Here is an 11,626-nt window from a genome sequence, read left to right as displayed (position 1 = left end):
TCGACCCGCCTACCCATCCAAGCCAATTACTGTACAATAAAAAAGGAGAGCGCCAAAGGACACTGACGCGGCCTGTCGGGCTCTCTAAATAATGAATAGCACTGCCGGCAGCCAATCGGAATAGTGATTATGCAATTGGCCCCGCCTAGTTGTCCAATGGATGCTGAATGGGCGTGTTGTCAGGCCCCGAGGTTGCGCCACCACGGCGGTGTCGGGTCCACCTCGAATCCGGCAGCGGCGCTCTGGGGCCCGGATCGGTGGCCGTGAGCAGCCCGGGCACTGCAAGATGGAGTTGGAGGCCGTGCTAAAGGAACGGACCGCCGCTGCCGGGGATCCTGGACGAGTGTTGGGTGCTTGGGTCCGGCGCGGCTGGTCAGCAGCCGGGCCCAGCGTGCTTGAGCCTGAAGGTGGCTCCGGGGCAACATTAGCTTTCGACTCTACGGGCAGCCGCATCTTAGAGTTGGCCTCTAAGGACAACGAACCTGAGTACGAAGCGCTGCCGGAAGGATCTAATGTGACTACGCACATGTTAGCGGGGGCCGTGGCTGGGGTCATGGAGCATTGCCTCATGTACCCTGTAGATTGTGTCAAGGTGAGAGCGGGCAGTGGAACGTACCAAATCCCAGTAACGCGGGGGGTACGCATGGCGCACACGTGCTTTATTCACTCACTATTAGGGATTTGCACTTTCTGCCCCTCGTTCATTTACAGATCAATAGGGATGCCCAGACTCTGTACTTCATACATTCACAGACATTGCCAGGCTCTGAGATGCATGGGGCTTCCCAAGCTTGCACAAGCTGCATGCCTCAGTGTATGGCTTGTATGAACATATTAAGTGTACTTGGCAGTCCAGCAGTCTCGGCTACATTGGTTTCTGGCAGCCTTTGTACCTTGTACAAAATGCCTTTTATTAAACAGCTTGGGGTGAGGTGCTGTGCTATGGGGGTGTGGATGGCTTGGGAAAGCTGACTTTATTGTTTCCTCCCTGGCATCTTGCACATAGTTATGAATGGGATGTGATTGTGAGCACATATGGCTGATGCTATTTTCCCCTAGATGACTGAAATAGCCTAGATCTGCACCCACCAACTCTTGGGCGTGATCATCAGCAGTTCGTTTAATCAGTTTGCTTTGTCCCCACAACCTATTTAATTTTGTATTTTTAAGTATCTTTAATACATACAGTATATAGGAAAATCCTAGGGGAGTCCTAGTTTGGTTATGCATGTAGCTCTTGTCTGAGGTAACGAGAGTGGGCTGTAAAGGTTACGCAAGATCAACGGTTTGTTCTCCATGTTCTGCCAAATGAACTCTCAAGGTTGGGTTCAGAAACAGGAGTGAGCCATCAGTTTAATATGGGCTTTGGGAAAACTCGCTTGTGTCCCTTTTCTTTTTTTAAAGCTGTCTATAAAGGTACTGAAAAAATCATATGAAGGTGTATGCTGGTGTGGTGATCCCAGCTGATATTTATATACTTTGGATATTGGTTGATTAGTTTATCAAGTATTTCATCTGCCAGTTCGCCTTGTTAGCCAGTGTATGGTGCAGTACAAAAGGAAGTGTATAAGAGCCACAGTTGTTTACTTCCTGCCATTCCAGTCATTCAGGCTTTGGCCCAAACTAAAATGAACAATAGAAAGGTGACGGTTAACCATGAAAAACTCAATAGTCCACAGGGAAGTTATTTTAGATTACCAATGCAATTTACTGAGAATTAATAGGACTACCTCTGAACAGCTACAAACCTGGATGAGTTATCAGACTTAATATAGTGCTGACATCTTACAGTCTTAGCCTTCTCTCACATTCACACAACATACTATGATAAGTTTTATCAAACAGAAGAGCTTCCTGTATATTGTGGCGTATATGAGGAAACCCGCACAATATACAGACTTCTTGAAGATGGTGCCCTGGTTGGAATTGAATCCAGGGCACTCAAGACAACAATTTTACCCTGTGCTGCAAGTAGCAAGTATAGTACTCATTGCTACTACAACTGTGGTTTTCAATTTTCCAACTGCATTGGAAAGCATCTAGGTTAGTAGATAGAAAATCCCACTGGCCAAGGATGCTAACACAGCCCCAATCAAGGAGCAAGTCATTTTAGACCCATATCAAGGTAGTGAGCGTGCATTTACATATGTATTAATGTGCCATGGTCAGTTAACAATAGATAAGTAGGACCTAGATGAACTTAGCAGTAAAGTGCACAAACCTGTTTATTATAATATTTTCTCTATTCAGTAAGCTGCAGCCTGTCACTTCTTATAATGTACAGGGGTTCGGTATAATGACACTTCTCACACAGATTAAAGGAAAAGTAACACAAAAAATTTTTAACTAAAAAATCTATTCTACCCTCCCCCAATAATTGCCCTATCCTGAAAACCATTTGTTATTTTGAATGCTTTAGTAGAAAATACCTGTAAAAAAACTTTGCTTCCTGTCATTTGAACAAAGGTGATACGGTGATGCCGGGGAAAGTATCAGGAGATGCATCAACTATGCGGCGATCGATTGATCGAGCCTAGCCTGACTTCTGGATAAGGAGTCAGGCTAGAATCGATCGCCGCATAGTTGATGCATCTCCTGATACTTTCCCCGGCATCGCCATATCACCTTTGTTCAAATGACAGGAAGCCGAGTTTAACAGGTATTTTCTTCTAAAGCATTCAAAATAAATGCTTTTCAGGATAGGGCAATTATTGGGGGAGGGTAGAATAGATTTTTTTAGTTAAAAATTTTTAGTGTTACTTTTCCTTTAAGGCCTACAGTATACAGAGCAGTTTCACTACTGTAATTGGCCTATTGCTGCTTGCCATGTAACTGTATAGGAAATGCACCATAGTAGGCAGGCATGGTGGTGAGAGACCTCACTTAGGCGATTGCGTGGAGGTCCACCTGTCACCATCTTGTCTTTTTTAGGAAACTTGTTTTTCATGTATCACTCAACAAATGGTTACTGCTGCAGTGTTGGTTAAAATGTCCCTCATGCTCTAAACTTTAACCTGCATTCGTAGTGAGATTGTGAAGATAAACAGGCAAACCCAGGGATGACCTACTGATCAAACTTCAGTTGCCTGGACAAAGATTTAGAATTATATCGGGTGTTTAGGCCCCTGAAGGACAGGATACATTTCCCAATCTTGCCTATAGCTTACAGCTTACCTCATTTGGTATTTAAGGCCACATCTTAAATCAGTTAAGGTCTGCATAGTTGGCTGCCACATCATTTTTATAACATGTTCCATAGCACTAAGTGTAGTGGACTTATATTACAGCATGAATGGAAATCACAAATGAGATTTTAATGTATGGTGGTTACTAAGCAAATTATAAAGTGATCCATTTGTCCAACTTGTGATCAGTTAATAGGTGTGCTCCCTGCAATCAGTATAGCCAGTAAAACGTTCATCTAAAAAATATTTACAACAGCAGTATATTGGGATCACTGTTATCCGTTTGGTATGTCTGTGGTTATTGGCTGCCATAAAACTGCACAGCCTGTGCTATATTTGTCCACGGCCCAAATACGACTTATTACAAACCTTGTGTACACTTATTTCTGCTTTTCCGTTAAGGTGGAGAATCATAATATTTCTAGTATTCAGTTTTATTGGATCATATGATGGAACTGTAGCTTCATTTGGAGAATGCTGTTCCTGCAGTGATACCAGATATGTGTCGTTATAGTATCGTATTGTGGTTCTTCGTCTTGTAATCTGGTTTGACCAGGGCAGGGTTTTGAGTGAATTTTGTAAGCTGTTTATTGCAAGGAGAAAAGGCTTGGTATTTCCACTCTTGTGGGTGTAGTGTGCTTCAGACGCCATCTTACAGACAACGGGCTGCCAGCCTGAGAGATTTAATGACAAATTGCTTAAAAGCTGTAATTATAATACCTTAGTACTCGTTCAGAGACAAATCCTTGGCATAAACACGAATGCCTAAACCTAGTGAAAAGCTTACAGGATCCTTAGGCTAATATGTACATGAGTAGACACTTTGAAATTGTGGTTTTTGGAGACTGAATTGAATTGCTCCAGATTATGTGAAGATAAGCTGAAAATTATGGAGACAAAAAACACAGTAATTACAATTAGAATAACCAAGGTACCTAGTTTTAAGGCGGCATCGGCATGAATTCACAATGACTGTCCTGTGAATGGTTTCACAGTGTCTCATAAGCCTGTAGTTATCTGCTTTAAGTGTATAATTTATTATCTATTATAATGGATAATGTATTTATTTATTGGGGGTTCATTGTAGGCTTATTTGGGCAGGGCCTGCTTTACCTCTTGTACAGTTTTTGTTTTTTTTGTATGGAATCCATATGTTCAGTCTATACACATCTTTACACAGCACTGTAAGAAGTGTTGGCACTTTGTAAATATGTGCTAATAATAATTATTGGTCGGTGCACCCATGCACCAGTGGTCATAATTAGAGATGTCGGGAATACCGCAAACTATTGCATGTCTCTCAACTTTTCTTTTTTCTTTTATTTTAGACCCGCATGCAAAGTCTTCAGCCAGATCCTGCTGCCCGTTACCGAAACGTAATGGATGCCCTTTCCAAAATTGTCCGAACTGAAGGTTTCTGGAGACCATTAAGAGGACTGAATGTTACTGCAACAGGCGCAGGCCCAGCCCATGCTCTCTACTTTGCCTGCTATGAAAAGTTAAAAAAGACATTGAGTGACATTATCCGCCCTGGGGGCAATTGCCATATTGCTAATGGTATTGACTATTCCTGTCCTGCATAACACTCATCGGTTTTTATTTTTTTGTAAAATAAGTCTCCTTTGCAGAGAGACATTTGTGACCAGGGTCCTATTTTTTTTTTTTTTTTTTTTTTTAACACATTTTTTTTTCAGGCTACTTGGCACAAAATAACTATACACTCCACATTCTCCTTGAATGTTTGACCTGAGATTATGGCTAACTCCTTAAAAGCATTTCTGTGGTCCTCTACCACTCCCTGAAGTGCAGAAAATAACAACCATGCTCCTAGTGTCCGATACATTTTAACACCATTTAATACACACATTATGACAAGTCCTTTGTCTTAGACTGCCTGTATAATATATGTTTATGTGCAAATTTGTCTCTGGTTTGCACCTAGAAAGCAGTACCTTCTGAACTGGTACATAATTATGTAGAAGATAGAATATTCCTATTTTCCCATCTGTTATTTTTTTTTTAATGACACATAACTAATGTACAGAGTGTTTAACTATAGTATAAATCTACCAATGTTAAGCACACTAAAACACAATTGTCTGCCAGTGCCTTACCATTACTAACACCCTGCTGAAACGTATGTGGACTTGATCTGGAACCCTGACTCCAAGTGACTTGAAGGGTTAAAAGGTTTTACTCACTGGAGGCCATGGCACTCATAAGACTGCTGAGAGGGTGTGCTGTAGAAGCTTTGTTTTCTAAGGATGCCTGCAGCAAGTTCTCGTCGTTTTCAATGACATTCTTATTAAAAGCAAATGCATTCCAGTGTAACGGCATTCAGCCCTCTATTGTACAAAAAATAACATTTGCTGCTGAACAGTGATCACAGGAGCCACATATGACTAGACTGTAATAGTGCCAGTTAATAGCTTGCTGATGGACTGGCTGAGGCTCAGGGTGCACAGTTAGACACATGGCTCTGCAAAACCTTAGACTTTATGCTGTCTGGGCATTGGTGTTGCGTAGAAACAGCACCTGACCTCTCAACACAGACTTGATTCGTGTACCAGACACGTGTCGTCTTCTGTTATTTGATTCATTCAGACTGCTCCTATGCACGCAGCTCTATGCCAGCATTGGATCTCTGGAAATCAAAATAGGAGGGCAGCTGAAATGGAAGCGGTGTCTACTGGGCTGAGTGATTTCTCTCTTTGCCAATTCCAGGACATCTACTCTTGCATCTGTTAAATCTCCTAATTTTAGTTACAAAATTGCAGGGTTATAAATTGGTCATAAGTGCTATGTGCTTCAGAGATATGCTAGAGACCACAATTAACTGTTAGAGTGTAAGAACACAGTTGGCCTAGACCCATTAAGTATGCATTTCATTGTAGTTTAGACTACTTGCTATCTGCTGCACAGTTATTGGTCCAATGTTCAAACAGGTTATTGTGGTTATGGAGAATTTTTCTACATTTATTTGTATATGAGCAAAGGTGTCTGTGATGCTATGTACGGGCCAATATTGATAGATGACTTTTATTGGCCTTGCAGTAGTTTAGATGTCCACTGTACATCTAAACCATTGTAGTTCAGACGTTAAAAAAAAAAAAAATTTGTAGTAGCTCTTAAATAGCAAAGAGCAGGTAAATAACACTTACAACAGCTTGTATGAATATAGAAGACATTGCCTAGGTTAAACCTTTCCATTTGGTATTTAAAGGGTACATAAATTCTCCAGCATGGGTGAGCATCTGGTTCATGTTGGATTACAGACAGGACCCAGTGCTCACTCACTTGGGCACTTAAATAGAACCATAAAACATGATGGCAGAATAGAACCTGTTGGTCTCTTTAGTCTGCCCATAAATACTGTTTTAAACTTTATCTGAGTTGGGATAAGGTGGCCCACTTGGAAAACAAATGGATACTGTATGAGGGTGCCCTATGGCCATTTTTCTATTGTTTCTCACGACAACTACCTGATCAGGAACTGGAACCACAGAGTTGTGGCTCCTACTCTTTCAGTTAATGGATGGAAATGTTAATAATATTCAGTCTACTAGAATGATGGGATTAGTAGTCCAATCCCCCCCCCCCCCCCCCCCCGACTGGCCATATATAATTGAGCAGAATAGTAAAATTGGGCAAACTGCTGTACTAAATCTGGGCTTGTATTGCCAGCTTCAGTTCCCACCCCATCTATAGTAAGGCTATACCATGTGTTTAACTTGATATTCTGTAATGAAAACTTTATAGATTTATAAAAACTGGACTGCCAAAGTGCCCAAGGGAGAGCTTGTAGCAATTTCACCGAATAAATCTTGCTGGAGGGTTTCTGTCTCCTATTAACAACTAGTTGCTAGGGTTGCCTAGGGACTTGGCATTGTTTGAATGGTGAATAGGAGGATACCAGAACACAGATGAACTAAAAAAAATATAACCACAAATTAGTTTTTCTGCTGGCTGGGGTCACTAGCCCTAAAAACCACATAATTTTTTTAGAATATTGATATGTTTGGTTGCTATAGATAAGACCTATAACAATCAACTAGTAGTAGTTGTCAGCAAATAGCTGGGTTACTGCAGCATACTGAGCTTTTGGAGCCAATGTATTGGTTTTTATATCTTGAAATCGGAGTCTATAGCCTTTTTAACAGTCACAATATCATGCAGCTTTGGTTGCAGTATGCAAGGCCTCCCAGTGCTTAGGAATGTTGCTATACAAAGAGCAGTGTAGACATTTGTAGCACCAATTCTCAACAGAATAAAACATGTTGGTAGCAGGTCACAGTAACTTATTCAGTTTTCCCAATTCAACTCTGGCTTCAATTGGTGTATGTATGTGAAGAGGTTTCCAACCTATAGCCCCTCCTGCTGCTACAGAACTAAAATTGCAACCTTCCATTGACTGGCTTAGTGCAGTGGGAGTTAGTTTGCTGCATCTGGAGGGCTGAACTTAAAAACAGAAATGTATATTATAAGTAAAGATGTTCTGTGTTAGTGCTATTGTTAAAATGCTTTGATTCTCCTTCAAGGCAAGATATATATTTGCACACTGCAATAATTGATATAATGCAACTATACAGTGCACTTAAGAATGCAAGAGGATACATTTTTCTTTTTACACAATGCTGCTTCCAAACAAGCATATAGCAGCTTGTATGTTTTTAACCTCTTTGCTTACTAAACAGCACAAAAGATCTACTTGCCAGTTGTAGGGCACTGAGGCTTATTTATTGGGCAACGTTGCACCTGAACCCAGTAACCCAGTGGAACCAGCCAGTGACCAGATTTTTCAGCCAGCTGCAAGTAGAGCAATGAAAGCACACATCTGTTGCCATGATTTACTGCCCAGTGGTAAATTTGCCCACTGTTTATAAATGACCCCCAGTGCCTTAACACTTAACAGATCATACTTTTTAGAAACCGTGATTGTCTAGTTGGCCTAGACCCACTGTTTACCTAGACCTATACATTTGTATCTGTTGTTGTTCATGCAAACTATAGTACAGCTTTGCACACTGAGTTGAACAAAGTGCTTGTGCCTATATAGCATTGTACCACACTAGCCAGCTGTAAGGCTGCACCAGCAGGTAAATGCACTTGTATTTGGTATAACATTGCATTTATTACTGACCGTTTCTCTTTTCCAGGGGCAGCCGGATGTGTTGCAACACTGTTACATGATGCAGCTATGAATCCTGCTGAAGGTGAGGGAGTAATTACTCACTCTTACACAAACCCATTCTACATTTTGTTTATTTTTTTTAAAGATGATAATTTAGTAAACCACAAGTTCACAACAAAAAGGATTAGGTGATTATATGGAATATGTTAGTGTGTGTGTGGGGTGATAGTTTGGAATTTATAATAAAGAGCTTTAAGTGACACTTGCTAAATTGGCAAAGGACTTCAATTAAAACATACATTACATAGTTACATAGGGTTGAAAAAAGACCAGTGTCCATCAAGTTCAACACATCCATTAGGTCTCCTAAACACAAGATAAAAAGGCACAGTTTGACTCATGGAGACTGGATCAGTGAATGGAGAACAGAGGGTGTTGAGTGAGAGAGTGTTTGGCTCTGTTCTTAACCAACACCTCCATCTCCAGAAGCCAATGTGTTTGACAGGTGCAAGGAACACTTTCAACCGATATTGCTGCAACTGTTTTGTGCAAAAAGAAATCCCTTGCCTCATTGTCTTGCAGCATCAGCTAGCAACTTTGATGGGCTATATATCTGAACAGAACTACAAGTGAGGTTTATGTACTTAAGCATGGGACACTGGGGAACCCCTATCTACAGTTAAGGGAATTTTAGTCTATTAAAATGTTTTTGCCCAAGATTCTATTAACTTGTTCTCTCTCTCCTTTTTTTCCCCCCCTCATTGCCTGTTGTATCTGGCCTTGGCCTACATCATGTTCTTCATTTGAAATGATAATGCTGCACTAAAGTGATAAAGCAGAGGATGCAGATGTACAATTCACCCTATCGCAAAGTGACTGACTGTATAAGGGTGGTGTGGCGAAATGAGGGTGCTGGTGCCTTTTACAGAAGCTACACAACGCAACTGACTATGAATATCCCCTTCCAGGCCATCCACTTCATGACCTACGAGTTCCTGCAGGAGCACCTAAATCCTCACAGACAATACAACCCAACCTCCCACATGCTATCTGGAGCCTGTGCCGGAGCTGTGGCTGCTGCTGCCACTACTCCACTGGATGTTTGCAAGACCTTGCTCAACACACAAGAATCTCTGGCTTTGAATTCCTCTAACATAAGTGGACATATCACAGGCATGGCTAATGCCTTCAGGACGGTTTACCAAGTGGGTGGGATTGCTGCCTACTTTAGAGGGGTTCAGGCCAGGGTAATCTATCAGATGCCCTCCACAGCCATTGCATGGTCTGTGTATGAGTTCTTCAAATATATCCTCACTAAACAACAGGAGAAAAGGAGGGCTGGGCACTGATGCCCATTACCAAAGCAGGCCCTATAGAGACCCTCCAGGCATAGTTAATGACTTGTTCTAGCCTGTGACTTGCCTTTCTTTTAATGTTCTTATGTAAGTTGTTCTTAGCGTGGGATCTCTAACCTGTTCCACGGTCCCTTTTGGGTCACAGAACAAAGGAAAAATAGTGCCATTCATCTGTCATTTATCTGGCGAGCCCTTATAACGTCAGCATCCTGATTGGGTCAAAATGTAGACTTCAACTCTTAAGCACTGCTGCTGTTCCAAAGCTTTAGTTAATTGGCATCTTTTCAAATCTGGGTTACATACGCAAACAGCCTGTCTATGCGTAGTTACTGTCTTGGCTTGAGGTCGTTAATTTGTAATGTAATATTACATTGCTGGTAATCATAACCTTCAGTTTGCAATTTTCTGGGTTAAATGTTCTAACTGAAATTGGAGACAGGTTGCCAGATGCGCAGTCTACCACTGAATGGGCATGGCTGGAAGTTTAACTTTGCCTGGAGTTCAGCTCTATCTCTGTGCTGTATTCCCCTTTGTGCTTCTGTTTTAAAAGGTTTCATTGTTACTGCAGTTTTCAAAAGGGGCACTAGGAAGTCCAATCTTCCCTACGCTATACACTCTCAAAAGTTTACCATTGTTCTTTAACAGTGTCTTTACCAAAGCCTATTGGTAGTTTGTCCTAATACATGAAACATTTCGGCCGTTGTCAGCACGCACATGCTTAAAGCACTTACACCACGTTGGTGGCTGGGGACATATATTTGTTTCTTAATCCTAAGAAATAGGGTGGGGAATAATGTCTATTTTTGACCCATACCACATCTATGTCTTATTTACTAAGGCTTCTTATATTTGCTTTCAATACTTGTAAAATGCAGAACCCAAACATATTGTAAAAAGCAAACAAAAATCTGCTGCTAAAGTGGGGGACCTGTCTGACCCTTAAAGGCATATTAGTGCCATCTTGATGAGAAGGCTTCCTAAAAAGTATGTGGACCATGAAGTGATGATATTGTGAAGGGAAAGTGGAATTGTTTGTTCTGCCATAGGGAGTTTGCCAAATTTGTATTGGAAAGTTTATGAAGCATGCAATCCAAACTGACATGTTTGCTTGTAAACCTGGTGGCCTTTGCTCTGTTTTGCCTACATCAGTGTCTGGTTTGTGTTAAAGTGAGTCAAATGATTGTGCAGACTTTGCACACCCATCATTTGCACATCTGAGGAGGTTTTTGAATTTTGTGAAAACATCTACAATAATTGTGTACCCAAACACTGGTCGGTGTTAACAAGAGTAATGAGCCAGCCACCAGCTTTTTTGCATGCCAAATGTCTAATTGATGGGCTGACACATCATCTGTGATTGGCTGTGGCAATACCTTGTAATTACCTTCTGCTCCTGTTGAAAATTCAGTTTACAACTAAAATGGCAATTCTCTTTCTTCCAAATCAGATACAATCAGGCATGAGCACATCTGTGAATGTACTCTGGTGTTTAGCTGGGTTTTATTTCTGGTTCTAGTGGTTTATTTAAGCCTAAACCCCTGTAAGCTCCTAGTCCAGATACTAATGAGAGACACTACTTGCTATGGGTGTCTGCACTTACCATCAACTCAACTTCCTTTCTCTTCATATGTGTTCCCAAAATTATGCTCCCCTCTTTGAAGGCCAATTCGGTGATAATAAAGACTGGGAAGTGACTTTTCCTCTGTGGTATCTTTTTTTTAATGATGTGATGCATCACATGTATAAAAGCAAAGCTAATTGGCCTTTCACAAAGGCATATGTAGGTTTGGGTAAGGATTTTGTATAGCAAGAAAACTGACTGGCAGAGCAGAGATCTGTTACAAATGCAACACTGACCCCAGCAGCAAAAAAACTTATTGTCCTTAGAGGCTGCAATTTTATTGTTACTTTTTACTCTTTATTCAGCCTCACCTCCATTTATATTACAGCTTCTC

General features: G+C 41.2%; 1 protein-coding gene across 1 annotated transcript; it reads left to right on the top strand.

Moving 5' to 3' along the window:
• The first annotated feature begins 221 nt into the window (after positions 1 to 221).
• On the top strand, positions 222 to 11,365 carry slc25a28 (solute carrier family 25 member 28). The gene is made up of 4 exons (NM_001079424.1): positions 222 to 592; positions 4,514 to 4,742; positions 8,342 to 8,398; positions 9,145 to 11,365. The coding sequence occupies exons 1-4, from the start codon at positions 287 to 289 to the stop codon at positions 9,663 to 9,665; spliced, it is 1,113 nt and encodes a 370-aa protein (NP_001072892.1). The 5' UTR covers positions 222 to 286; the 3' UTR covers positions 9,666 to 11,365.
• Positions 11,366 to 11,626: the final 261 nt, after the last annotated feature.

This window comes from Xenopus tropicalis, chromosome 7 (assembly GCF_000004195.4).
Source record: "Xenopus tropicalis strain Nigerian chromosome 7, UCB_Xtro_10.0, whole genome shotgun sequence".
NCBI classification, from domain to species: Eukaryota; Metazoa; Chordata; class Amphibia; order Anura; family Pipidae; genus Xenopus; species Xenopus tropicalis.
The sequence above is the reverse complement of the archived record's forward strand: the minus strand, read 5'-3'. Positions and strand labels throughout refer to the sequence as shown.

Excerpts from the sequence above, each read along its gene's own strand:
- slc25a28 (NM_001079424.1), top strand. The coding sequence starts at position 287 with ATGGAGTTGGAGGCCGTGCTAAAGGAACGGACCGCCGCTGCCGGGGAT. Across the intron at positions 4,743-8,341 it reads CAATTGCCATATTGCTAATG|GGGCAGCCGGATGTGTTGCA; the intron begins GTATTGACTATT and ends TCTCTTTTCCAG. Across the intron at positions 8,399-9,144 it reads AGCTATGAATCCTGCTGAAG|TGATAAAGCAGAGGATGCAG; the intron begins GTGAGGGAGTAA and ends GCTGCACTAAAG.